At 52.0% G+C, this 25,975-nt stretch overlaps 12 protein-coding genes across 12 annotated transcripts; 7 read left to right on the forward strand and 5 right to left on the reverse strand.

Moving 5' to 3' along the window:
* Positions 1 to 251: 251 nt before the first annotated feature.
* Positions 252 to 1,477, forward strand: BDZ83DRAFT_719639 (gibberellin 2-oxidase; the record flags this gene model as incomplete). Its single annotated transcript, XM_060512198.1, has 3 exons — positions 252 to 641; positions 690 to 1,116; positions 1,170 to 1,477. The coding sequence occupies 3 exons, from the start codon at positions 252 to 254 to the stop codon at positions 1,475 to 1,477; spliced, it is 1,125 nt and encodes a 374-aa protein (XP_060364950.1).
* Positions 1,478 to 1,830: 353 nt separating this feature from the next.
* On the forward strand, positions 1,831 to 3,834 carry BDZ83DRAFT_322620 (uncharacterized protein). Its single transcript, XM_060502381.1, has 2 exons — positions 1,831 to 2,291; positions 2,357 to 3,834. The coding sequence occupies exons 1-2, from the start codon at positions 1,940 to 1,942 to the stop codon at positions 3,718 to 3,720; spliced, it is 1,716 nt and encodes a 571-aa protein (XP_060364951.1). The 5' UTR covers positions 1,831 to 1,939; the 3' UTR covers positions 3,721 to 3,834.
* Positions 3,835 to 3,947: 113 nt separating this feature from the next.
* On the reverse strand, positions 3,948 to 5,277 carry BDZ83DRAFT_792514 (uncharacterized protein; the record flags this gene model as incomplete). The annotated part of the gene is made up of 6 exons (XM_060515763.1): positions 4,682 to 5,277; positions 4,563 to 4,618; positions 4,430 to 4,492; positions 4,299 to 4,376; positions 4,160 to 4,237; positions 3,948 to 4,108 (listed from the first exon to the last, which is right to left on the reverse strand). The coding sequence occupies exons 1-6, from the start codon at positions 4,921 to 4,923 to the stop codon at positions 3,948 to 3,950; spliced, it is 678 nt and encodes a 225-aa protein (XP_060364952.1). The 5' UTR covers positions 4,924 to 5,277.
* Positions 5,278 to 6,179: 902 nt separating this feature from the next.
* BDZ83DRAFT_778276 (uncharacterized protein) lies at positions 6,180 to 8,301 on the forward strand (the record flags this gene model as incomplete). Its single annotated transcript, XM_060515502.1, has 6 exons — positions 6,180 to 6,264; positions 6,325 to 6,734; positions 6,879 to 7,059; positions 7,112 to 7,771; positions 7,837 to 8,064; positions 8,119 to 8,301. Exons 1-6 carry the CDS (start codon positions 6,190 to 6,192, stop codon positions 8,299 to 8,301), a joined length of 1,737 nt encoding a protein of 578 aa, XP_060364953.1. The 5' UTR covers positions 6,180 to 6,189.
* Positions 8,302 to 9,085: 784 nt separating this feature from the next.
* BDZ83DRAFT_621625 (uncharacterized protein) lies at positions 9,086 to 10,914 on the forward strand. Its single transcript, XM_060508278.1, has 2 exons — positions 9,086 to 9,864; positions 9,948 to 10,914. Exons 1-2 carry the CDS (start codon positions 9,114 to 9,116, stop codon positions 10,676 to 10,678), a joined length of 1,482 nt encoding a protein of 493 aa, XP_060364954.1. The 5' UTR covers positions 9,086 to 9,113; the 3' UTR covers positions 10,679 to 10,914.
* A 548-nt stretch (positions 10,915 to 11,462) lies between these two features.
* Positions 11,463 to 12,128, forward strand: BDZ83DRAFT_577703 (maleylacetoacetate isomerase; the record flags this gene model as incomplete). Its single annotated transcript, XM_060505048.1, has 1 exon — positions 11,463 to 12,128. The coding sequence occupies one exon, from the start codon at positions 11,463 to 11,465 to the stop codon at positions 12,126 to 12,128; it is 666 nt and encodes a 221-aa protein (XP_060364955.1).
* Positions 12,129 to 12,336: 208 nt separating this feature from the next.
* BDZ83DRAFT_577827 (fumarylacetoacetase) lies at positions 12,337 to 13,703 on the reverse strand (the record flags this gene model as incomplete). Its single annotated transcript, XM_060505058.1, has 2 exons — positions 12,337 to 12,680; positions 12,749 to 13,703. The coding sequence occupies 2 exons, from the start codon at positions 13,701 to 13,703 to the stop codon at positions 12,337 to 12,339; spliced, it is 1,299 nt and encodes a 432-aa protein (XP_060364956.1).
* A 513-nt stretch (positions 13,704 to 14,216) lies between these two features.
* Positions 14,217 to 15,096, reverse strand: BDZ83DRAFT_752279 (uncharacterized protein; the record flags this gene model as incomplete). Its single annotated transcript, XM_060514176.1, has 3 exons — positions 14,217 to 14,739; positions 14,937 to 14,950; positions 15,013 to 15,096. 3 exons carry the CDS (start codon positions 15,094 to 15,096, stop codon positions 14,217 to 14,219), a joined length of 621 nt encoding a protein of 206 aa, XP_060364957.1.
* A 648-nt stretch (positions 15,097 to 15,744) lies between these two features.
* Positions 15,745 to 18,062, forward strand: BDZ83DRAFT_577806 (fungal-specific transcription factor domain-containing protein; the record flags this gene model as incomplete). The annotated part of the gene is made up of 2 exons (XM_060505055.1): positions 15,745 to 17,255; positions 17,321 to 18,062. 2 exons carry the CDS (start codon positions 15,745 to 15,747, stop codon positions 18,060 to 18,062), a joined length of 2,253 nt encoding a protein of 750 aa, XP_060364958.1.
* Positions 18,063 to 18,649: 587 nt separating this feature from the next.
* BDZ83DRAFT_621637 (vitamin H transporter) lies at positions 18,650 to 20,970 on the reverse strand. The gene is made up of 6 exons (XM_060508279.1): positions 20,336 to 20,970; positions 20,259 to 20,280; positions 20,097 to 20,200; positions 19,447 to 20,035; positions 18,994 to 19,389; positions 18,650 to 18,935 (listed from the first exon to the last, which is right to left on the reverse strand). Exons 1-6 carry the CDS (start codon positions 20,527 to 20,529, stop codon positions 18,783 to 18,785), a joined length of 1,458 nt encoding a protein of 485 aa, XP_060364959.1. The 5' UTR covers positions 20,530 to 20,970; the 3' UTR covers positions 18,650 to 18,782.
* A 299-nt stretch (positions 20,971 to 21,269) lies between these two features.
* On the reverse strand, positions 21,270 to 22,664 carry BDZ83DRAFT_621639 (P-loop containing nucleoside triphosphate hydrolase protein). The gene has a single exon (XM_060508280.1). The coding sequence runs from the start codon at positions 22,329 to 22,331 to the stop codon at positions 21,384 to 21,386; it is 948 nt and encodes a 315-aa protein (XP_060364960.1). The 5' UTR covers positions 22,332 to 22,664; the 3' UTR covers positions 21,270 to 21,383.
* Positions 22,665 to 22,670: 6 nt separating this feature from the next.
* Positions 22,671 to 24,712, forward strand: BDZ83DRAFT_621640 (uncharacterized protein). The gene is made up of 2 exons (XM_060508281.1): positions 22,671 to 23,233; positions 23,291 to 24,712. The coding sequence occupies exons 1-2, from the start codon at positions 22,972 to 22,974 to the stop codon at positions 24,280 to 24,282; spliced, it is 1,254 nt and encodes a 417-aa protein (XP_060364961.1). The 5' UTR covers positions 22,671 to 22,971; the 3' UTR covers positions 24,283 to 24,712.
* Positions 24,713 to 25,975: the final 1,263 nt, after the last annotated feature.

Below are 25,975 nucleotides of genomic sequence, written 5' to 3' on the forward strand. Positions count from 1 at the left end.
ATGATAATCTGGGGTAGTAGCCGGGAGCGTCTGGTAATATCGTTGGCTGATGATTACGAGCACGATGTTGGGGTTCCCAAGCACGCCATGGCCGATCGTGTGTCGACCCCGCGTGGGTGTCAGTAAGCCATCAAGCATGAAATTCTGCGATGGACTTCTATAAGGCGCTGCGAGAAGATTGAATTGAGTCCAAACAGTAGCGTCCTCATTATTCATCCCACATAGTTTCGTTTAAATAGGTAATACACACCATGGCTCCCTCTGCAGTCTCACCACCACCCTCCAATACCGACAAGCTGCTTGTCAAGCCCTGGTCACGGCCGCAGCCAACAAGAGAAGATCTAGATTGGGCGCCTCTCACTACTATTGATCTTTCACGATTCGATGAGCCAGGTGGAAAGCAAGAACTAGCGAAGCAGCTGTATGATGCGATCTCGCGAGTTGGGTTCTGGGTTGTGACTGGCACCGGCATCGACGATGAGCGTGTGCTGCGCCAGTTCAGCATTGGAAACACTTTCTTCAAAGAGCCAGTCGAAGAAAAGCGGACCTATCCGTGCAACTTTGCAGAAGGCGAATATTTTGGATATAGAGAGAACGAAAGATGGCTTGGTGATACGGGTGTAAAGGAGAACATTGAGATGGTAAGGCGCAATTGATCATCATTGAAACAGCGACTAACGAATCATCAGCTCAATATCCACAAGGACATCCCAGCTTGGAAGGATGTCGGTCGTCATCGGGTTGTTGAAGAGAACTGGGATGAAATTCGAGACTTCCACCGCGACGTCTGGGAAGTCGCACGAAAGCTCTTCGTTCTCATCGCTATCATCTTGGAGCTTCCTGAGAATCATCTCGCCGATGCGCATGCCTATGACCAAGTATCGGACGACCATCTGCGGTACATGATCTACAATGTCCGGACTGAAGAAGAATGGGACAAAGCGCAGGCCTTCTCGACGGGCGGACATACAGATTTCGGCAGCTTGACACTCCTCTTTTCCCAACATGTTGCGGGACTGCAAATCAGGACACCAGAGGGAGACTGGAAGTATGTAAAGCCCGTAGAGGGCGGTATTACGTGCAACGCGGCAGACACCCTGACGTTCCTGACAAACGGTAAGTGTTGTTCTTAATCCATCAGTGTTGAGAGTTATTCTAATCATGAGAAGGATTCATCAAATCCACAATTCATCGTGTCGTGAAGCCTCCTAGAGACCAAATCAATATTCCCCGACTGGGACTTCTGTACTTTAGTCGACCTGGGGACCACACGCCGATGAGGACGTTGCCATCGCCTCTTCTAGATCGTCTTGGCATGATCAGAGAGGAAGACCGAGACTTGAGCAAGCCAGTTCCATCAGGGACAGATTACGTGCGGGCAAGAGTGAAAGATGTGCATCACAAGAAGGTGCTTGATCAGCGCGAAGGGACATCGTTTCAGTACAAAGGTTTGGAAGTTAAAAACCATTATGACTGAGATGAACGCGAATTCAGCTGCAATCGATCTCATTCCAAGATACTTCATCAAGAACTTTTTGACTCGACACTTCACTGTTTTGTGATTTGTTGGGTTCGTCGACTTAGAATGGCATAAGTATTTTATCCAATTGTGTTGTATTGCCCTCTTAAGGGGGCATTACATACCCGGCCTCGGCCTAACAAGATTAGTGTCCACTTCATAATGAAATACACGAACAACAAGCAGATGAGGCCAATGATCACAAGTTCTCGACCAAAGCTAAGTATCGTATCAAAAATGTGCTGTGCCTCAAGCAGCTAGCTGCACCTCAGCTGAGAGAATTCTACCAATCAAAGCCGGTAGTCGGGATGACAGGCGTCCGCCACGACCAAGGGTATTGCGGACCAACACGCGCCCATTCAAGGCAATCGAAAGGCATCATAAAGAGGGGTATGCAGGCCGGAATGTTCCAAGGACGGCATGTCGTTGAAATCATCGAAGCATCAACCCCAGCTCCATGCACCGTACGCAATGGCGGATTTCGACGATGACTGCGCCTGGCCGCGCCGGCTACTGCATGTACCGTCCATGACATCAATGCAGTGGTCGCCTGGCAATTATTATGGAAACGATCTCGCGCCCAGATACATCGCTATCTCGTACACCTGGGGTAGATGGCGATTGAAGAGTGCGACACAACATCCAGACGTGAAAGGACTCCCGGTCAAAGGCGTTACCTGGGAAATGCCACGAGTAGACCCAGATCATTTCACGATGGGTGAAATGGAGAATCTGTTGATATCAGCTTTGAAACTCTCAACGGAGGTTAGAGGTCAGTCAAAATATGCGAAAGGATAAACCTCAACTCCGTAGGAACGCGTCGCTGACGACGAGTAGCCTTTGATAATCCTGGCGAACCGGTCCCTCAAATCCACCACGTCTGGCTGGATGTTGCTTGCATAGACCAGACACGAGGATCGACAGAAATGGCTTTGGAGGTTGGCCGCCAAGCGAAAATATTCAAGGGCGCCACGCATACTTTTGCGTGGTTGACAACGCTTTCCCGTCAGGGATATCTATCACAAACTGAGCGGCTCCAACAACAGGCCAAATTATTACGAGCTGAGGCAAAAAGTGGCATTGAGCGAGTTCAACGCGGTTTAGAAGGCACTAGGCAAGAGATCGAACTTCTGAGCCTCGACCCATGGTTCTCGTCTCTCTGGACGTTGCAAGAAGCATATCTCTGTCCTCAGTCGGTGTTTATTTCCAGACAGGGGGAGCTCATGAGCCCGTCTGAGATTGACAACCCTGCCGAACGTCCTATGTTGCTTAGCGACTTCATCGACTACTGTGACCACATGATGACCATAGTGACCTCACACGAGAAAAAGCCGCAGACCATCGACCCAAACGACAAGTACCTGTTAGCATTAAAGCACGCAATCGAGCGCAGCGGTATGATCGGGCTCCGATCAAGTCTCCCAGTCACCCTCCTTGGGGCCGCTCGCCATAGGACCACGACTCGCGCCACGGATCGTGTGTATGGAATCATGCAGATCTTTGGATTTCAGTTGGGAAAGTCGAGACCGGGCTGTGACCCGCACGTTGAGTTTTCGCTTCCAGAACTGGAGGATGAGCTGGGTCGAGAGCTGCTGATCCGGGAACCTATTATGAGCCAGATGCATATCTTCGAGGTTCCTCCTCAAGCTGGGAAGAGATGGAGAATCTCTCCAGACTCTCAGCCTACAAGACGTCTTAATTATGGCGAAGGCAAGGCAGTCTTTGATGACATGTCGGTAAAGGCAGAGCTCTCCACCGTTGCTCTCAAAGAAGTTAACTGGGGGCACTTCAGCGGCAAACTCTGCAAATTTAGCACGCTGGTCGAAATTTGGAATTCCAAAGTAGGCTGGACCGGCGGAAACATTGACCTGGATGGTCCGGAACAATGGACCGCTGTTCATGGGCCTGAACTTGCACGCAAAGAAGCGATTGCTTTCAGTCAGCAGCACCCAAACGCAGTTCTCTTACTTCTGGGACTCAGAGAGATTAAAGCACCTCCTCCCGATTGGAGCATGCCAGTAGGTCTTTTGCTGGTTCCCTTCAGTGGCCAACCCGGGATCTCTGAGACTTCGAATGTTTGGCTACGGGCTGGTATCTGTCAATGGTGGACAAGCACCGATCCGGATCATAGTCCTGAAGTAGTGGGAACCTTGCAAGGTGAGTCGGAAGAATGGATTTTGAGCGCTGGCGCTTTTGGATAATCAGATATGAAAGGAGGGTGCGCAATCTAAATGACGAAAAGAGATGACTTCTCAAAATCGACCTTGATACGTGACTGGATCCGTATCGAAGATGGATGTTCCATGAGCACATGTAGTCCAGAGGCCATGTGCAAATGTTCGAATGTATGTACACTTTCTTTCGTTAGAAATTATGTGCAAGGACAAAGAAACAAGTCATCAACAGCTACAATCTCAATGGCGAACCGCTATTCGGCCTTCTGGGCCGGAATATTGAGAGTGCTGAAATTCCAAGTCTTCCCGCCGTCAGGAGATGACATCTCGCCGCCGGTGGCACCATGTTCCCAGCCTCCGGTATGTCCAAAGCTCTTGTCAGCCTGGCTGAGCACAATTGAGACATCCTCCCAGCCTAAATTCTTGTCAGTTGCCAATTTGCTCGGGGGACACGGAGTATACGTACTGTGAGCCGGGTGCTCAACGCAGCCGCCGGAGGCACACTCAATAGAGATGTAAAAGATGTTTCCTTTCTGTCCTTTGCCTTCAAATCTATGTTACTTTTGATACAAGAAATAATATTCAGATGATAACAGTTTACTTACTAGTTGAGACGGAGGAAGCGAGTTTGTTGTCTATGTAAACGTCTTGATCCCAGAGGTTGGTCGCCGAATTCAGCTTGTCTATCGTCATCTTTAGTCACCACAATACCTAGCTACGAGATGAGTTGACTTACAGTGCGTCCTAATCGTGGATCCGGATGATGCAGTGACAGGGTCACCGACGGTGGGATTTGAGCCTGTTGCAGCACTATGTCAGACGGGGTCTTTGGGTGTTTCGACTTGATTCTCGCAGGCCGATTCACTCACCGACCAGGGTGTAGGCAAAGTTACACCAACTCTTTCCTCCATCATTGCAGTAAGACCTGTATAATGCGATCAGTCAAGTATCGTGACGTAGCTAGGAGGCAGATCATCTTTCTTCTTACCCACTAGGAGAGTTGGAAGTTACGCCTTGCAGGAACGATGCCTGGTTCTCCATCATGACGGCACTCCATATCGCGACGTCTCCTGAGACAGAGCTAGGAAGCTTGGGAAGAACGAGAGTGGCACTGGCCTCCTGGATGTAGGCTGCGCCATTGGTGAAGAGGGAAACGATATCGGAGTTAGCCTGAGTCAGACCAATGAGTGTCGCGAGGACACCCCCAATAGCTTTGCTGGGTCCTTTCATGATCGCTGGCTGAGCTCTTGTGAATGCTAAGAAGGTTCGAACGTGAATCCTTTTTTCGTCTCTGCGCAATGTACCAGAGGAAGGAAGGCAAAAGGATAGAGTCCAACAATCTTATATGACCGAATTTGGTACCCCTGAAAGACGAAGAACCCCTGAGACCTGGAACTAGCACATGACGTTGGGACGAACAGATTCAGATGGAAAAGCTCTATTCGGAACTATGTCTGGAATAATTCGCCTAGCAGTTGCCTGGCATCTGGAACCTATGGCTCCGCAGGGTGGTGTTTCCAAACGTCCTTTAGAGAGTGACATTGTAATTATTCCGTCTGATAAACGACCCTGGGTGGAGTCGAGTGACAAAGATTAATATATGCATATCGTTAGCGTGTTTCTCAGATTGAGTGCAATGATGCCGGGACCCGGAGTAGCCCGCTTTTCTTGGACGCACAATTGAATCCTCCTGCACGCACTCTAACTTCCGGGGGTTCAGTTTACCAACCGGTCTAAAAAGGTAGAAGGGGGGATCGGTAGAATATCAGAAGAGAATAATACAAAATGATCATTTAGCCTTAGACCCGCTTTAGATTCTAGCATCTATCTCTTGATTTGCGATGATGCCTCCTGTTGCGCTTGCGAGCCGGGCCAACGTTACGCGGCGTCGTGTTCACCTTTTGTGAGTCAACCCCGCAGTAGCTTAGATTCCTTGCGATAGGTACAAGGACGAGGTTTTAGTACTTCATAAAGCGATGCGCTGACAATTATGTGGCTCAGATACCTCAGGTACGGTTAACTCACCGAATGGGCTGCACAATACGCGTATGCAACACTTACTTTGCCACCTCGATAACGTGGTAGTCGACCTTAAATCAAGGCCGTAGCGTACAATTCCGGGCACTGAGTACGCTACTCCACCGCACGTACAGGATCACCGGCCGGAAACTGGATACGAAAAAGGTAATACGAAAAGTCAATACGGAAGATCGATGTTAGAACCTCATCGGGAAATGACACGCAAAATCTATTCGAGGGAAGGTCTCTCAGCGGAATTTCCGTACGCAAAAATGCTCGTCACCGAGAGTCGGGACACGCGGAGGCCCATTGCGGGTTTAGTGCGAGTAATAACGGCGACAGCCTTCGCATAGAGCTTGTAATGCAGCAAGCACGCGTGACGTAGAGTGAAGTCCTCGGTTTAGAAGATGGATTAAAACTACAATCTCCCGTCTGATCTGTAAAAGATCAATCATCACAGACATAACAACATCCGCAATGACTCCTCCACGCATCGCAATCGTGCTGATTACGCTCATTGTCGGGTCAGTCCAGGCCGAAAGCTGCAAATGCGTAAGTCTCGTGTGAACTTGTCTTTGTTCTAGAGACACTTCTAACCAATGGTTCGTGTAGTCGCCTCAGGACCCCTGTTGGCCTCCAGCCTCGAATTGGGGCACGCTCAATAGAACACTTGACGGACGTTTAATACAGTTCAACCCGCCGGGGTCAGTCTGCTACACATCTCAGCCCGATTACAACCAGGAAGCCTGCGATAGTCTTATCGTCCAGTATTCCACATGGGCATTCAACTCAGCGAACCCGGCCAGCATGGGTACGAAAGATGCTTGCGATCCAATTTATCCCAACGGCACCAGTATCTTTGGTGATACTCATGCAGGAGCCACAGGCTGCTCCCTTGGTACACTCTCCCCTTACGTGGTGAATGCTACGGAGGCGGGCCACGTAAAAGCTGCGTTGCAGTTTGCTGAGGATCATAACCTGCGTCTGAATATCAAGAACACCGGACATGGTGGAAAGCTGAGGTACGGGCGACCCTTGTGATTCCCGCTTCGCTTTTGAAACAGCTAATAGAAACTGCGCGCGTAGAAGTTCAGCTCCGGGTAGCTTGTCGTACGTAATCAGCATGTGACGAGCAGTCTTGTATGCATAAAACTTACTGCTCATAGTATCTGGACGCATCACATGAAGTATTTCGTCTTTCACGAAACATTTCAGCCTGTCGGGTGTCTCAACACCAGCAAACGCGATGCGCCCATGGCGGCCACTATCGGCGCAGGATTACAAGATGGAGAGCTTTTCGAGGCACTGGCCGGCCACAATGCATTCGGAACTGGCGGAACCAATACAGTGAGACAAGCTTGCCACGTAACGTAACGTGCATCCCTGACCCGAGATCTAGGACGTTGGCGTTGTCGGGTGGTCGACCGGGGAAGGGCACGGCTTCATGACAGGTGCTTATGGTCAAGGAGCCGACAACATCATTGAGGCATCTGTCGTCACACCCTCTGGAGATGTCGTCGTGACCAACGAATGCCAACACGAAGATCTCTTCTGGGCTATCCGCGGCGGTGGCGGCGGCACCTTTGGTGTCATTCTGAACTTGACTCTTAAGGCGTATCCTATGCCCAACGTTACTCTCTTCGGGATCAACGCAGTCGCTAAGAACGGCACTTCACCCAAAAGCTGGTGGGAGTTTGTAGCAAGATTCCATACGATCATACCAGCCCTCCAAGACCAAGGACTTCACGGATATTGGTCAATGGACGCTGCATCCAGAGCACTGGGTGGCTCATTCTTCCTGTGGAATGCCGACAACGCAACAGTCGCTCGAGTCACGGCACCCCTGCAGGAATTCTTCAAAAACTCGTCTGACTCGATTACATACACTGCTGCACCCATCAAATTGACTACCTTTTATGACCTTGTGAAGCAGCTGCCAACTCTCGGCGACATGAGCAGGAACAGCGCGACATCAGCCTCCAGGCTCGTCTCACGAGATTTACTGACGCAGAACCAGACGGCTTTTGCGGAGACTTTGGAGAAGCTCGCTGAGAATAATGTTGAGAGTCTAGTAGGTTCATGAAAGCTCCCGTGAGTACATCTCGATTGCTCACCTGATTCTAGACGCAAGACAGTATCTCTTTCTCGGGTACTATGACGATCAGCTCCAAGCCAGTCAACAATTCGCTCAACCCCGTGTGGCGGCGTGCTTCAATTCACCTTATCGCTTCGCAGTCTTATCCCGCTACTCTTTCGTCGATCGAGACCGAGAAAGTTGTGAGCGACATGACATTCAACAAGCTCAATCTTTTGCGAGAGTTGGACCCATCTTCTGGAGCATACTTGAATGAGGTGAGTATTTCCGACGCTTCGATGACACCTTGCCAATGTCTGATTGAGATCTAGGCGAATGATTTGGAGCCTGGCTGGCAATGGTCCTTCTTCGGGGAGAACTATGGTCGCCTTTTTACGCTCAAGAATAGGTACGACCCAAATGGGCTTCTTTGGTGCAACAAATGTGTCGGGAGCGAGCAATGGGTGACGGTCAAGAACGGTAGTCTTTGTCCTGCGTATGCTTTTCATCAATAATGTCTGGATATTTAGTCCGGATTTCAAATGCTCGGCACGCAGCAATGCATTCTCATGAGACCATCGAGCCGAAGGTCGCACGTGACGGCTGCAAAATGAGATACATCCTACCATTTTAGTCCGCTAAATGCAGTTATGTCTGACAATCATACTCCAAGTTACTCTGCTCAAAGTAGAACTTTCTTTACACTGATTGAGGACTTATTTGTAGACGGTGGACTGCGCTATGCCCGGCATCCTTGCGGAACGTAACCTAAATCCGGTGTTGAATGAAACAGATTGCCGCGAACTTTGCTTTAGCGCAGAACAAATGATTCTTGGTGTCTGGCTGCTCCCTGGTCATGCAGCATCTAGGTGCCAGTCAGTTCGCACTTTGATGTCATCAGTCACCAAGGCGTATAGCCTATTTGATTAGCAATCAAACAAGTCGTGCTGTGGGTATTGAGTCTTCTATCTGAGACGCCTCGTCTTCTTACGCACCATAGTGCAAGGCATTTTGCGCCGGTGGCTGGCAACGACCTGGGATAGATACGAATCATGTTGTGCCAACATATATCAGAGTGCCTGAAGACCCTGAATGGAATGCAGCGCTAGTAGCGAAAATGAGATGTTACTGGCCGAGGATTTCCAGCTCGTTGCGCCATGTTCCTTAGCCGCATGCAAGTCGCCGGCTGGGCGCGCCATCGAACAACTTTTGGGGTGCCTCGTGGTTCGCCTGAACAACTGGAGCGGCACATAAATCCCCGGCAAATGGCACAAATAAAACACTCGGCAACCTCGAGCAACGAGATACCACCTGTGACGTTGATATAATGGTCGAGGTGGTAGTCAATCCCCTCCCCATCCTGCTGGGCTGGGATAGTGCCAATTCAGGCTTTCGCACCAGCGCCCATGAGAGCGATGTTGAGGCAAATCGCCAATCATTTCCTTTTCTTTACGATGACTTAGACCAACCTGAAGCCCTCAAAACCTCCGCGGAGGCTCTACAGCGTAATGCCAACGTAGCTATCCAGCAATATTATCAATCAGAGGACGAGATCGACCCCCTCTTCTTGCTGAAGCTCTTGGGTCATTGGAATCCGCCTTGGTTTGCGTCAGGGTTAGACTCCGCTTTCGTAATCCTCGCAGCGCACAACCCTGAGCTTGTAATTCGACTTCACGTTCTACTTAAAGAGCTTACGACCTTGAAGGACGTTGATGAGGACTTTCCGAAATTCGAGCTGTATAACCCATACTCGAACGGGAATCAAGCACTTTGCCTGCTACATGGGCAGACGCTGCTCACTTATCCTCACAGATGGGAATGGAACAAGGTGTTCAACATCTGGAGAAATGGTACACTATCTCAGCTACGCGACAGGGTCGCAGCTTTTGAGTCGGCGCTTCAAAAGCCACGAGAAAGTTGGACGGTGCTCCTGAGCTTGATTGAAAGTCTCCGAATAGAAGTTCCCCTTGGAATCATGGAGCAGCTGCGCGTGGGTGTGGATGCGACGTTTGGCTTCTTTGATGGGAAGGTTCAGGAGTGTCGGAATACCATTACGACCTTGGAAAAGGAGGAGCAAGGTAAGTGGTGGAACATGATATCGAAAGCTCATGTCGTTCAGTTTGGTTATACCTTAGATCACCCAGGTTAACTGAACATACAGCAAAACTCTCACTCGTACCCGAACCGGGCATATTCAAGACTCCTTCCATGTCTTCGGCCATTGAGGTCATTTCGATCGACATGAACAAACTTCGGCCACGGACAGGACAGTCCAAAGGGCCCGGTCCGAAGAAGCTGCAAAAGAAACCCCCTCAGATGGGAAGTGGAGGTAAGACTATGGCATCAAGGAGTCGATCGAACCTAAAAGAGCCCAAGCTCTGGCGCACTCTCTGCTTTTCCCTCGTCACCTGGCTTGTAGTGGTATCAGTCCCTTTCACTGTGCTTTCAACATTCCTATGCGAGGCCCCCGACGGCGTTCCCATGTACGACAGCAACTTCCACTCAACACTGAGCCAACAACTATTAGGGTTCGGCGGGCTCTATGCCATTGTCAAGCCTCAGCTAATGCAATGGTTTTCTGCACTCGGTTGGTTCAAGGAAAAAGGGAAGAAGCCTCCCAAAGGCATAGAGACGAAGTGGCCCATTACTTTCAACTGCTTGGTCAGCCTAGCTTTCGTCACTTTGCTGGCTAGCGCACCGGTCTATCCGTATTATCCTCAGTCCAGTATTCCACTTGGTGCTGTGGCGGCGATCTGCGCCAATCTTGCGACGTTGCTCATCATTGAAGACACTGGGAGCCAAATTGTGGAACAAGTGTACAAGATTGAAGAGCAATATGATGAAATCTCGGAACTGAATCATGAGCTACAGGACCTGCGTGGAAGAGCTTGAAGAGGCATTGGGGCGCAAGTTTAGACCAGGTATCAATAGATCCGAGATACGCATGGGACCGGGGTGTATTCAAGTGCCATTAGCTACTTTGGATCGTGGGATTGACGACTTGGTGCATCATTGACTGCCTTACGGCTGACCATCTCCACTAGCTTCTACACCCAACACCAGCACCCCCATCTCTTCCAATTCTGTTAGAACTTCCGACTCCCCAATCGCCAAATCCAATAGAGCTTCTTACTTAGTAGAACCTCGTATTAAACCGCAGTACTGAACTACCGAACTCCATACGGAGATGTCCGCAGAACCAGCTGTGTGCTGTTCTGACAACCTGTGCTCGTTCCGCAATTCCGCCCTCGTCGATCGACCCGGGCAGCAGACACCCGGGAGAGCGACGGACCAATCATTGACCTCAATTCCATAGCTTTCTCATACGATGCCAATACCCGTTCCCCGCAGTCAGCTTGCCGCTGGGATCCTTCTTCCCCGCAGGAACCTCCCGGGTAGCTGCAGCTCGCCTCCTCGTCCGAGCACATCCTCGTCGGCATTGGAAGGCTAGGAGCGGTTCTCCTACGCCTTTCGCATGTCAAGCAGATCCCTCAAGCAAGCGGAATTGCCATGCTTACACGTGCGTGATGTATTAGCCATGGGATCAGTGAAATAAGACCGAGCCCGAGTCCAGTCGTGTCGTTGGACTGGCCTTCTTCCACCTTGAAGCTACCCAGTGAATCTCAAGATACCAACTATCAGTACCTGACGTGTTATTCAACATTGAATCCTCAAGATGTCTGACCCAGACTACATCCTCTACTCCTATTTCCGCTCCTCCTGCTCAGCCCGCCTCCGCATCGCTCTTAACCTCAAGTCCATCCCTTACACCACAATCCCAACCAACCTCCTGAAAGACGAACACCTCTCCGACACCCACCGCGCACTCAACCCCTCAGCCAGCGTACCTCTCCTCGTCAACCGGTCCGACGCAGACTTCAAAGTCACCCAATCCGTCGCGGCCCTGGAGTACCTCGAGGAAACCCACCCGTCCACCACACCCCTCCTCCCCAAGGATGTTAAGACGCGCGCCGTGGTCCGGAGCCTGGTCAACATTGTCGCGTGCGACATCCAGCCCGTGACGAATATGCGGATTATGAGGCGGATCAGGGCCATGGGCGGAAATGCGGAACAGTGGAACCGCGAGTTGATGGCGGATGGGTTTGCGGCGTATGAGGCTGTTGCCGAGAAGTGGGCGGGGAGTTGTTCTGTTGGTGATGAGATTTCGTTGGCGGATGTGTGTTTGTTGCCTGCGTATTGGAATGCTGAGAGGTTTGGGGTTGATTTGAGCCCGTATCCGACTATGAGGAAGATTGCAGAGGGGTTGAAGGGGAATCCGGCTGTTGTGAAGGCGCATTACTTTAACCAGCCTGATACTCCTGATGAATTGAGGGCGAAATAGATGAAAAACATAGGTCGATTCAAGTTAATGCGCCGCATAGGCAAACGCACTTGGTATTGCTCGAGGATTTTCATGATCGTTCTGTACTAGAGGGGAGTAAGATGATGAGAACTGTAACTTCACGAAATTATCTGACATTCAGAGTGTTTACGAAACAAGGACTTTTCACTACTTCATGCTCATTCTATCTCGAGATCATGATGGACGATCAAAAGAGCTTCAGCGCGGCCTCAATCTTGCCCGAGACCTCACCAAATCCAACCAACGCGCCCTCCTGGCCGCTCCAGCCACGGATAATGAGGGTGTCACCATCCTGCAGAAACTTGCGCTCCTCACCTCCGGTCAATTGCACGGCCTGCTTGCCTCCCTGCGTCTGCTCGAGAATACTTCCCTCGGTGCCGGGCTCCGTGCCGGAAATTGTGCCGGATCCGAGCAGATCGCCAGGTCGCAGGTTGCAGCCGGTGATTGTGTGGTGCGCAATCATTTGCGGCCAGGACCAGAGCAGGTTCTTTGAGTTGGTGCGGCTGATTGTGGTCTTGTTCCCGCTCGCAGCTGGAGAAGTGGCACATGTTAGCATTTGCAATCAAGCAAGGGTTCAATAGATCAGGAGGGGGACGTACTGATGATGTCAACCTCCAGATCGACGCCCAGAACGTTGTTCGTCTTGCTCTCGCGCAAGTAAGGCTGCAACTCCGTCTTGTTCTCAATCCCAGCCGTCTTGGCTCCGTCCAACGCATCCGCGAGAACAACCCACGGGCTGATACTCGTACCCAGGTTCTTTGACGTAAAGGGCCCCAGGGGAACATACTCCCACGCTTGAATGTCGCGCGCACTCCAATCGTTCATGAGAACGTAGCCAAAGATGTGCTCCTCCGCCTGGTCAACGGGGACCGGCTCACCGAGCTTGTTCTCCCGGCAGAGAAACATGCCCATCTCCAGCTCAATGTCGAGCCTCTGGCACGGTGCGAGCGTGGGCACCTTGGGCTCGGCCTTGGGGTCCTTGAGGATCTGGCCCCACGGTCTGCGAATAGGCGTGCCGGAGACGACGACGCTGCTCGCGCGACCGTGGTACGCGACGGGGAGGTGCACATAGTTGGGCTGCAGCGCGTTATCCGGGCCGCGGAAGAGCACGCCGACATTGTAGGCGTGGTTCTTGCCAGCATAGAAATCGGTGTAGTCGCCGATGGCGAGGGGCAGGTGGTTCTGGATCTCGGAGAAGGGGATGAGAGCCGTCTTGCGCAGGTCGGCATTGTCTTTGAGGAGGCCTGCGTGCGGGGTGTTTTCGGCGAGGATGGACTGCAGATATGTGCGGACTTCTCTGTGGACTTTACGGCCGAGGGCGGCGAAGTCGTTTAGTGTAGTTGAGGAGAAGACGGAGACGTGGTCTTGGATGGAGGGCAGGGCGTGGAAGCCGCCGGCCTTGGCAAAGGCCTTGAGGTCGAGGGCATTGTCGCCAATGGCGATGGCGGGCCGGTGAGTCTGGTCTGAGGTTGTGGAAATGATGCCGAAGGGGATGTTTGCCAGCGAGAAGTGGCTTTTGGGGGATACAGAGACCCAAGATTGAGTGTTTGACATGATGGTGTTTGTTTATTTCGAAAGAGAGTGTTTGTTCGAGGTAATGGTGATGAACAATGCTTCAATAGTCAATAACAAGAAGGTCTCTCTCTCTCTCTGTTCATCAAGGGAAGATGGAGCTTTGTGAAGCTTCGAAGCTTTCAGGGTCTCAGTGTGAGGTCATTGCTGTTTGGAATTGGGCGATTCCGCAATTCCGCCGCAAGCCGAGCGGGTAGGTGTGGGAACCGGGCCGCCGCGGAATGAAATGGTCGCTGCGGGGTAGCTCGGCGCCGTGGCGGGGAAGTCTTTTTGCTGTTGGTGCTACGAACCAAAGCCGCGAGTAGGCGACGCGTTGGCGGTTTGTTCATTTCCGCCTTTCAACTTCCCAAAGTTCCAAGGTTGGTGTAACCCGAGAATCATGTCGCATTATCCCTCGCCGCTTTCCGAGCCTTGGATGCTACCAAAGTTGAGCTGAGTTCATGACCTTCCCACGGTATTGTCTGACAGACAGTGGTCTCAACACTCTCATCTGCCTCAGAAGTAAAGATTCTGTTGCGACTTGGACAATTCCTTGGCCTTGCTGAGACTCTCAGACGATACCCGGTTGACGGGAGTAGAGACCATTGGCGTCATGGCTCGAAGCTGAGGTTCAATGACCGCATCAGAAATTCCCTGGTGGTCTGACACTGATCCAGGTACTGAGCCAGGGTCTCTTGGCGGAGGAGGAGGCGCAAACATGGGATCGGATACCGTCGATATGAGCGACTGAGGACTCGCGGCAGGAAGGTCGATGGCAGGATCATTGTGCTCTGTAGCCTTGGATCGGTACCAGGCTTGGATGTCGTCTGGCGTCTGCAACGGGAGGCTATCCCATTCCTTGACACGGTCGACCTTATTCTGTCTTGGTGTCCATGCAGCTTGGGGTAGGAGAGCAGGTGAGGAAGCAGAGTCGAAACCTTGAGCATGATCAAGTGCTCCTGAGAGCACACGGAACAGGGCAGCTTCAGTCTCGGCGAGTCGGGTTTCTAGCTTGTTAAGATATCCATTTGGGATTCCCCTGGTAACTAGTGGTTAGTATTCATCATGTCTATCTGACTGACTGTAGACGACTGCATACCTTTTGCTTTGCTCTGGGTATTGGCATCGACCAGGCTCGTGGCTGCATTGAAGACAGAATGGTCTGCGGGGAAGAATATTCAGCCTCAGGACTTGGCCAGACAAGGGTCTTCTCAGAGTGCCGGGGGAGCCACTTACAACTTCCTATCACACTTGAACGGTGTTAGTCAACTGCCGTGGTCAAAACCGCCTAAAGACACATTATCGGACTAACCCGTCGTTTCCTCTGTCGACAAGACTCGCAAGCAATGGGACTCTGCAAAGCGTGGCCTTCTCTCTCGCTGCTGTTTCGGGACATTTCGCGATATGCTCTCCTCCCTGAAATAATAACTTCAACTTAAAACTTAATGCAAAAAACCACTATTGCCGTTGTCGTTCTCCTTAGTCCATCGAGCATGGCTGGCGCAAAACCTGGTGTTCAAGAACAAAACTCCATGGCCGCTGCGGGGTTTTCTTTGTCCGCCGGTGCCCCACCCACCGGAAGGTGCCGTGTCATGGCCCCACCCTCACCGACGTCGCCCCCGACGCGGGCGCATCAGCCTCTCGCTGGTTTCCTTTCTCGGACAACGATGCTTTTTTTTCTCGCTCTCATAGTCTCGTTTCTCTCAGAATTTGCTCGCGCACAATGCTCCAAAGGCTAATAGCTGGCTGATCTTACCCCAGTCTTGGCACATCTGGCACACCTGGCATTTACTCCTTCGCACAACAACCTCCGTTGACCGCCCTTCCTCCCCCTTTCCTCTCCTCTCTTCCTTCATAGGCTCACTCTCGTTATACCTCGGCGGACAACTCTCCTGTCTCCCAAGGCCGTCTATTCTCTCTGTCCTCTTCTCCACAATCACACCATGCTTCGGGTCCCCACCGTTCCTCGAACCGTCCACTGAAGACGGGCTATCAATCCCCAGATCTTCATTCACCATCAGGCCGGCCATCCCACTCCCTCCGAATGGACGCCGTAGAGTCGCCCAATGCCACCTCCGAGTCGGGAACCCTCAGTCCGGCACACTTCAACCACTCACGCAAGCGGAAACACTCGGGCTCAACAGACCGTCCCACACGCGAGTATGGCTTGATGCGAGACACGGGCAAGCATGACACCGCCCGCTTCGTTGGCTCCGGCAGCGGCATTCACTTTATCCGGGGCGTCTACGTGAGGCTGGCCCGCAAGTCCGCCCTCAGGACATCCCAGTCCACCAACAACATTAGTGACCTGGTCCCCGGAGAAGACGACCAGCTCCAGCGAGAGACGTCCTCGCGTGATGGAGACGAGCAAAACCTCTGGCGCAACTCTGAGCTGATACCAGAGCCTGAAGGCGATGACTTCAATCCGACCTTTGAGCAGCTCGTCGACTGGTCGAGGAGCTACTTTGAAGCATGGCACCCGACGCTTCCTTTCCTCAGTGCCCCAGATGTACTCAACTTCTTCGAGGAAGTCAGTGCTGGCGGCGTGGCTGCCCTCGGCCATCTCGAGCGCTCGATTGTCAAGTCGATACTATCCATCTCTCTAGCTGACAGTCGCCAAAAGGCCCCCTTCTCTCAGCCTATACCAGCTTCTCTCGTCTTCCGCACAGTCGAGGAGGCGATGTCGGCGTCACAATTCGCCCTCTACCAACCGGCTTCGATCCAGGCTACACAAGCTGCTCTCGCCATCCAGCTGTTCCTCGTTTCCATGCTGAGACTCAACTCGGCATCGCGACTAGGCGGTTTGATTGTCAGAATGTCTTTCCACCTTGGCTTGCACCGGTGCCCCTCGAGATACCCCTTCTTTACCAAAGAGGAGGCACACATGCGCCGACGCGTCTTTTGGTGCATATACTGCACGGAGCGATTCTTGTGTCAAGCTCTAGGCCTTCCGTTAGACATCCGGGACGACGACGTCGATGTGTGCTACCCCGGCGAAGAAAAGCACGGAACACTTGCCGACGCAGAAGACAACAGGTTGCAACTTCTCACATACTTGGTTAAGCACGCGCGAATACGAGGGTTGATCTTGGAGTTGCGAAATAAATCAATACACTCACGCGACGATACGGCAGATCGGTCTAGTTACGTCCAAGCAGAGCTTGCAAAATGGTCAAACGAGATCCACGACGCAGTTGAAGACGAACATACCCAGGATGAAACCTCGCCACAACCGCCAATCTCTGCGGGACATCGGATTTTCTTGCTGCTGCTAAAGTACGAGTCCATGATCTCTCTAAATCGCCCGATGATGACGTCCGACCCTTCGAGCCCGGCGTACTCAGCCGGTCTACAAAACTGCATCTTTGCAGCCAAATCCATCTTCATCGCGTTGAAGAGGCATCACAGTCAGAATAAGTTTCCGGGGGACCCTACTAGCGCCTGCTTGCTTGAACCGCTGCTTCAGCCGTCATTTACATGGGCCGTCTGGATTAGCGCATTTATTCTTATTTACGCTGGCTTTGAACGGCAACTCCCTCTAGCCAGTGCGCTCAAGTAAGTACACCAACTAGCTGTCTACGACATAACGTTTTGTGGGCGAACTAAACTGACTCTTACAGGCACGTTGAATCAGGCAAGGAAGTTCTCCGTCACATCGCCTCTCGCGACACATCATGGCCCGAGTACTGCCTCTCCGCAGTCGACGAGCTCACCGCAGCCGTAAGAGAATTATCCGTCCCGAACAACCCGCTCAGACGACAGCCAATCACCAGCAACCTCGCACCGAACAGCCATCTTCGAACAGACCTCGGTCAGCAGGCTCGACCAAACAGCAGCTCAAGCAGACCCAGAGGCCTACGATCCGACTCAACAAACACCCAACCAACCGGATTCAGCCTCCGAGCCCGCTTCTCCCCCTCCGTGGCTGCCTCCTCAGGCCGACCAGACGAGCCGGGCCTCGTCGCACCAGATAACACAATCTGGTCACAGAACCAAAGCGATGGGCTTTCGGGCGCGGCGGATGACCAGTCCGGTCGATGGCCCACGCAGGCTTCCCCGGCGTCGGGACCGTCCGTGACCGCGGGGTGGAACGCGAGCACGCCAGGCGCCCAGTCTGGTTTCCAAGCGACTGCGCAGCAGGATTCTCCCAACTTTGACAGCCAGCCGTTTTCGCTTTCGCTGGGCGCTGCTACGTCGTTCCCTGCGATGGGGACTTCGGAGAATGCGCCTGGCGAGGGGCAGGAGTCTATGGTTTGGTATGATCAGTTGTTTGCTAATTCTTTTGGGGCGATTGATTATCCGTTTCTGGCGGCGGCGCAGTTTGATCCGTCTGTGGATCCTACGTGGTCGTATTTGCGGTAATGCCTAATGAGGAGAGCGATTTCGGATATAGAGAGAAATCTGATGGAGGCTGAGGTTGCGTGATTGACTACTACAGAGGAGAAGCTGGAGTATCGATATTTCTTTGATCTTTGATACCCATGTTCCTAGCAATACATGCAGGTAGTTTGTCTCTTGCAACTCCACATGCGATATATAGCCATTTCTATTCAATCTTCAACTTTCGCATGCCGTTTCGGATACCGCGCAAGGTCACTGATTCCAACTCCGCGGTTCGCAATATGAAGGCAGATTAATAATTGGTGGCGTTGCAAGTGAACCTATGAATCTTCCAAAAGGGCTGGACCAAATAGGACCCAAGACCTACATTGGGCCGCTCCTTCATTGAAGATGAGATCTCCGGCCCGAGGATCTGGCTCACCACGAGTAGCTCGGGGGAAAGATACCGGCAGACTGGAACTGACGATCACCGACAACCCGCCAGTTCGGATCATGGTCCCACAGAATGCAACGCTCACGAGACAAGCGGGGCAGACTTGTTGATCAACTAGATAGTGCATGTTGACGAATAAAGGTTGACACAAAGCATGGGCGTAGCTAACACAGCATATGGTAGCTGCGATATCTCTCATTCTCATATGAATAATATATATTCCAATACAACTCTTCATCACGATCAGCTTTCAAGCGGTGTAGTGGTACATGCTCTTCCTAACGTGACCATATCTATTCTTCCAGCCTTCAGTAGGCATACTTTGTACCGCTGGCGCCCATCTTCTTGTTCGTAGAGACTAACCAGAATCGCAACGCCCATGTACCAGCAATACAAGCAAACGCAAAAGCGGCATTGCTCGACATGGCAGTAAGGTACCGAGGTCCATCGCTCTTAGGGTACTGTAAGATTATCGTTAGTTCCAATCCTAGCAAAAGGTGACGCGAAGAGTTTACGTACCAAGTAAGCAGTGTAAATGTACGACGCATTAGCGATAACGTTCACAATAGACAGACTAACGGCCTTCTTCTCCTGCGTAGATCCCAGCGTCGCCGAAACCCAGCCCAGAATGCACGAGTTGACAGCATACGCTCCAGACGCGAAAAGGAAGCAGGAGATATACCGCGCGGGCGTGTTGAGAGTCGCGCATGAGATGACGAAGCCGACGATAGCCATACCCATGCATGCAGTGATATGCCAGGTTCGCTCGTTGTATTTACCAGAGGAGATGCCGACGAGGTAGCCGAAGATACCAGAGATGAGGTACGGCGGGCAGGTGAGGACGAGAGTGATGGTGTCGTTGAAGCCGAGGGAGCCGACGACGGTTGGGAAGAAATTGTTGAAGCTGCACGCGGACTTTGTAACGCTGTTAGGATATGGTCCCCTGTTTTGGTGGAGGGGAATGGGACTTACGAGATGCATGTTTTGGATGAAGCAAAGGAGCCAGAGACGAGGGTCGCGAACGGCTTGCATAAAGCCCGCCTTGGCACCCTTACTCTCTTCAACGCCGACGGTATCCCTGAGCATACGATCATGAGCGAGTTGGCGCTCCTCAGGCTTCAGCCAGCGGGTTGTAAGAGGGCTATCGGCGAGCGTGAAAATGCCAATGACGGCGACGCCAAAGGTCAAGCATGCTTCGATGATGAACAGCCACTGCCACCCCTTTAGCCCGTGGTTGCCGTCGATGGTGTTGAAGACGGCGGCGGCGATAAGACCCGAGAAGGACGTGGCGAAGATGTTGCCCGAGTAAAGGATGGAGAGACGGGTGGCGATCTCCTTGCGGGTGTAGAAGATGGAGAGCATGTAGATGGCGCCGGGGTAGAAGGGGGCTTCGGTCACGCCGAGGAAGAAGCGGACGATGACGAGGTGTGTGTAGTTCTTTGCGAGGGCGGTGCAGCCGGAGACGAGAGCCCATGCCATCATGCAGATTGCCATGTAGATGGATGGCCGGACGTGTTTCGAGGACATGAGCATATTGGAAGGGATTTGCATTAGGAGGTAGCTGGACAACAAAATGTCAGCGTTGCCTTTGGGAGGTTGAAGCTTGGAGGAGTTGAAATTACCCGACAAAGAGGATGGAGATGCAAGTGTTGTACTGGGAGCCCTGGAGACCCAAATCTTTCTCGAGACCATCCAGACGGGCCTGGGCGATTGCGTTTCTGTCGAGCTGTGCATCAAGTCAGTTCCTCGCTCAAACTAGCCGTTGCAGCACAGATACGACGTACGTAGTTCAGGAAGTACATGCACCTGAGAATTTGTAAGCTTTTGAGTCAAGCCACAATCATGGAAGCCGAGAACCTACCAAAGTGTCGGCATGATTCTAAAGTCAAGCTTTCTGACGAGAGCTATCTCTTCTGCACTTGTTTTTGCCACAGCACCGGAGTAATCTGCTCCAGGCTGCAATACACCGCCTTTCTCATATTCAGTCGACATCTCGACAAAGTTGTCGTTGGGCTTGGACTCAAGGTCCAGATCTTGCTTCTTCTCGTGAGCCATTATGGTCTTGTCTTTGCGTATTTTGGACGACTGGACGAATTTGGGATGATTGGCGATATGCAGCAAGTAGGAAGAAGGAGGTTGGCCGTTGAGATCGCTGAGTCCGTGGGTTGCAGAGAGATGAGACTGGCAGGCGTCAGATCAGCTCTTATACCTTGGATCTGCCTGTCTTTTGCCCCAGAATATCTGTGCTCAGTCTGGGGTAACTCCACGGGGTTGTGTTTCATCATGGCATGCTTTTTCTTTACACCAACAGGAACCTGGCTCGGTGTCCCTTTCCCCTATAGGCTTTCCTCGCAAACAAACGAGGAAAAGTCTCCCTCGTTCCCCGGACTCTTACTAGCTTAAGCGGACAAAGAAACTACCGGGGCATTTGGGGTAAATCTGCGGGGGACGCGGGGAAATGGCATGGCAAGCCAGGTTCTTCACCACGTTTAGCTGGGTTACGATGAGGGGGAAGTCGACGAGCTAGGGGCACATGTTCATCTGTATTGGTGTTGCTAAGGCTATTTGACGGGTCTCTTCTGCTGACCCATCCAGTCGGTCGGGCTTGCGGGGGCGTATCGGGCCCAGAGACGTGGGACTGACTTACCCCGGATAGCTAAAATACAGACTAATTGAGGGTTGCGCATGGGGTTTTGTTGATCCTTGGGATCATATGAATTGGAATATTCCTAGATTGAGACATGAAAATGAGTCTAGTAGGTCTGGATCCCCAGACTTTGGCAAGGGGTCATATTCTAAGCACAAGATGATCTGGGAGATGAAAAAGAGATAGACGATATGACGCTGGAACATGATCACAACATCACATAAGACGACAGATGAAATACACAGATGCTTGCAAATGCCTTCTACGCCTTGGAGACGCCAAGGACCTTTCGATTAGAGTCTAATATAACGCGAACATGAGCCTTTCTTCCAGCATCCTGCTGTCCGAAGAAAGACTCGTTGGTCAACCTCTCTAGATACAGCTCATACGCTGGCATGTACCCTTGAACAAAACGAACAACCTCCGCATCCGTCATGCCCGCACCTTTCTTCTCCCGCAATGCCCTCTCCTGGTCCAGACGCCAGTGGTAGACGTTGACTAGTTGGTCTGTGCTGAGGTGAAGGAATGCGTCGAAGCGCCAGGGGCCCATGAAGCTCTCGCAGTACCTTTCCAGGTTCCGGTTGATGAGCTGAAGATGCTCTAGGCTATGACTGGCTAGTGTCGTTGTGGATAACTGAATGTCCTCGGAAGCGGCTATTGATGATTCCTTGGCTTTCTTCCACTTCTTCTCAACTTCCTCAGGCGACAGTGGTTGGAAACCAAGGCACCAACCTTCGAAAATAAGAACCTCCAGAGGTGGATTTCTGGGCACGCTGTCCCACTGTGACTCCGAGGCTCTGCCGCCCTCACCACTGAACAGACTTTTGTCGAAGGACGGCCACTTGATGGGCTCTAAGTCTGTCTGATTTGACTGTGAGTTTGACACATCGTCGAAGAATCGTCGCGCTAGGTCTTCATCATGTGTTCCGGGTTGTCCGCGAGTGCGGAGGAGGCCATTTCCGGGGTTGGAATCTCTCAATGATACCAGCTGGTCATGGTCGTGGTACAGGTCGTCTAGTGAAAGCGTCCTTGTGTTGATGCCATACTTGGCGTTGATTGTGTTGGTAAGAGCCTCAGCCCATGTTGACTTTCCACTTCCTTGCAGACCTGAAAGGCCAAGAATAAAGGGAGTCGCCGACTCCGCTCTATATGATTTGATTGAGGGGAGGAGTTGCTGGATAACAGCTTCCAAGGCTGTCGTGTCGATCATGGTGAGATATTACCTTGACACTCAACCACCTGGCGACGAGAAACTTGCCAGTTGAAAAACACCTCTCAAGCCCGAAACCGAGGAGGGCGCGTGGGCTATCGTTAGAGGGATGCACGTGTTGATATGTTTTCAAACGTGGGGAAAGCTTGCGAATGATTCTGCGTGAGACTAATCGAGATTCAGAGTAGCCGCATTAAAAGGCTCATCCTGTGTTGCTTGTGAGGCCATTGGGAAATAACTCAACGCCGTCGAATGATAGTCCTGCGGAGCTGTCTTTGTCCGCTAAGCAAGACACATCCGCGGACAAAGTCAACACCGCTCCCCGGACCCCAGATCGTTGCCTCCACCACGAACCCCAACTCCACAAACTCCCGACCCTTGCGGCGCAATCCCGAAGATGGTGGGCGATGAAGACGGTGATCTAGCCGTTGTCGGCGGGAGTCTGACGGTTACAAAAGAAGACAACTTCACTGCGCCCTGACATACCCTGCAGCACAGCCATCACCATCAACCTCAGGATCTATCTCATCTTATAATCAAGGGAAAAAAACAAAACATAATTACCCATCGACTCTGACCCCTCGTTTTACAGTATCACCACACACATCCACCCACTTCAACCCCTTCCCAATCATTCAGAATGTCGCCCAGTGCGCTCCCCGCCCAAAAGTCTTACAGCATCGCCTCCATGGGGGCCGATGGCATCGGCCCGGAGGTTATCGAGGCCGGTGTGGAGGTCCTCAAGGCTCTTTCCGAGACTCTTGGCACATTCGACCTCAACTTCACCGACTACGACTGGAGCTCCGAGACTTACAAGAAGACCGGAAAGTACATCCCGGACGGCGGTCTTGAGCAGCTCAAGAAGCACGACGCCATTCTCTTCGGCGCCGTCGGTGCCCCCGGTATGCCATATTCACAAGTCAAGACTCTCAAGCAGTGCGCATTACTAACTGACGTAGATGTCCCTGACCACATCTCCCTTTGGGGCCTCCGCTTGGCAATTTGCCAGCCCTTCCAGCAGTACGCCAATGTCCGCCCTACCCGTGTCCTCCGCGGTACCCAATCTCCCCTCCGCAACTGCGCCGAAGGCGATCTGGACTGGGTCATCATCCGTGAGAACAGCGAGGGCGAGTACGCCGGCCAGGGTGGTCGCTCGCACCGCGGCTTCCCCTGGGAGACCGCCACCGAGGTCTCCATCTTCACCCGCCACGGTGTTGAGCGTCTGATCCGCTTCGCTTTCGAGACGGCCCGCAGCCGTCCCCGCAAGCTTCTCACTTTTGTCACTAAGAGCAATGCCCAGCGTAACGGCATGGTTCTCTGGGACGAGGTTGTCTATGAGGTTGCCAAGGACTTCCCCGATGTCTCTCTTGACAAGATGTTGGTCGATGCCATGACCACAAGAATGGTTCTCAACCCCAAGAGCTTGGACACCATTGTGGCCACCAACCTTGTAAGTACATGTTTGTCAATTCATTTTAGGTATGATCAGGGGACTAATGACGGCTCCAGCACGCCGATATTCTCTCCGACCTCGCTGCCGCCCTTGCCGGCTCCATCGGTATCGCTCCTACCAGCAACTTGGACCCCAGCCGCAAGAACCCTTCCATGTTCGAGCCCATCCACGGCTCCGCCTTTGACATCACCGGCAAGGGCGTCGCCAACCCCGTTGCTACTTTCTGGACCGCTGCCGAGATGCTCGAGTGGCTCGGTGAGAAGGAGGCCGCGACGCAACTCATGGAGTGCGTCGAGAACGTCACTGGCAATGGTGTTGTCACGGCTGATCTCGGTGGCAAGGCGACGACGAAGGAGGTCACCGCTGCCGTTGTGGCTGAGATCAAGGCCAAGCTTGGCAAGAGCAAGCAATAGAGGGTTACTTTGGCAGAAGGTATATGGGGGAAGATTTATGATTGCGCCTGAGGAGGACCCGAGCTTACACGATAGGAAGCACTGAGGAAATAGATTACCAGCGATATGTACATTTACACATCTGGAGCGCTTACATAGCCGAAGGCGGTGTTATTAAATGGGATTTTGAGCTACCTTACCTTTCAAGCCATTGGGCACCGTCCGTGTCAAACGTCAAATACGAAGTGGACGCATTTGGAGTGTCACCCTCCTTCATGATTGATGGTAGAACTCAACAGTCTACATCGCTATTATGACCTCGATCAACGATCAAGAAGTCCCTAACATCATCCTAATGTCTCTAGAATAATAGATTGACCGAGATACCCCCTGAGCTCCTTTAGAAATCGCCAGTGTCGTCTTCAAAACAAATTTTGAAGTCGATAGATGTTCCTAAATAAGAGTTTGATGAAATATAATACCATGAGTAGAAGGAAGATGATGTAAATGCAAGTGCCTTTGGTAAGTATGGTACGTATAGAGAGTCTGGAAGGCCATTATGAGCATCTTGATGAGAGCCCCAACAATTATTTCGTCCTTCTCAAGCCACTTACGTCAATGAACTTATTTCCAAAAACATGCAGCGACATGAGGCCGCTAAACCTCCAGAGGAGTAGGTGGAAATGTCTAGAACGTTTCGCATCGTCAAGTCCATGAGATGCATGTGCTATTCCTGTACAATACAACGACTATGTTCTAGAATCTCTGTGACGAGCTAGTCTTCTTCCTTTGAAGCAACAGGAGGTTACATTCCGTTTGTAAAACCGACTCGCTCCGATTCAGCCAAGCCCCTGATACCCCCGACATGAAACGGGTCCTAGTCGGGGCGGCCGATGAATCTGTCCCTCATCTTGAATCTTCAATCTTGACTATCACGAGTTGCCCATTGGCTTTGAACTACACTAGGCACGCTTCAGACGTGCACGCAATATTCTCTAGATACGTGCTAAATGAGCATCGCCTGCTCCGTGCTGTGGGGGGCTATGTCAAGCGATGAACCCATCACGAGATGAACGAAAGAACAATATTCTGACCCACTTCACATGCAAAAATCGACAAGGGCGTTCGCCCCATCGACGACCTTAATTTTATCCCATCCTGCCTGACGGTTCGCGGTAGCTGCCCGATCCGAGTCAAGTCTGTTCTCGCCAATCCCCAATAGTCTAGCGTATTCGGCCGTGCTAGCTGCACTGCTGCACCTCTCAGCCTTGACGATGTAACGACGGACCCAGCGCGCCGGGTGCTCTGACAGTGATGTTTCCATGAATCGCGTGGCAGGGGAAATGAGGATCTGACACAGCCCGCTTGTTCTACCGTCGATCTAGAATGAAAGAAAGAAGACGGGAATAATAAAAGGCACTAGGACGGCAAGGGACGGAAGTAAGGCGAGGGCACGGTTGATGGCCCCAGTGCTACTTTTTTTTTTTTTGCGTCGAGAACTCTCGCTCCGATGTTTCCGTGGAACCTGTTTGGAATCTTTCTCGATCCATCTGTGAGCACTGAGGAAAGGTCAGGAGGTTCGGAAGTCGCATCTACTGCGTCATCCGCCGACCAAGCGGGGCGGGGCGTCTGATGCTACAGAATGCGTTCAACGTCGCGATCCGACGGGCCGTCATGTGCAGGTAGGTAAGGTAAAGTGAAGTAGAGTATGTATGCACTTTACAAGTCGGCATGTGGTGGAAGGGTAGGCAGGACTGATCTTACATCTCACATCTCACGATGTGGGATCAACGGACCCG

Source organism: Colletotrichum acutatum (assembly GCF_030867785.1).
Source record: "Colletotrichum acutatum strain CBS 112980 chromosome Unknown BDZ83scaffold_47, whole genome shotgun sequence".
Taxonomy (NCBI): domain Eukaryota; kingdom Fungi; phylum Ascomycota; class Sordariomycetes; order Glomerellales; family Glomerellaceae; genus Colletotrichum; species Colletotrichum acutatum.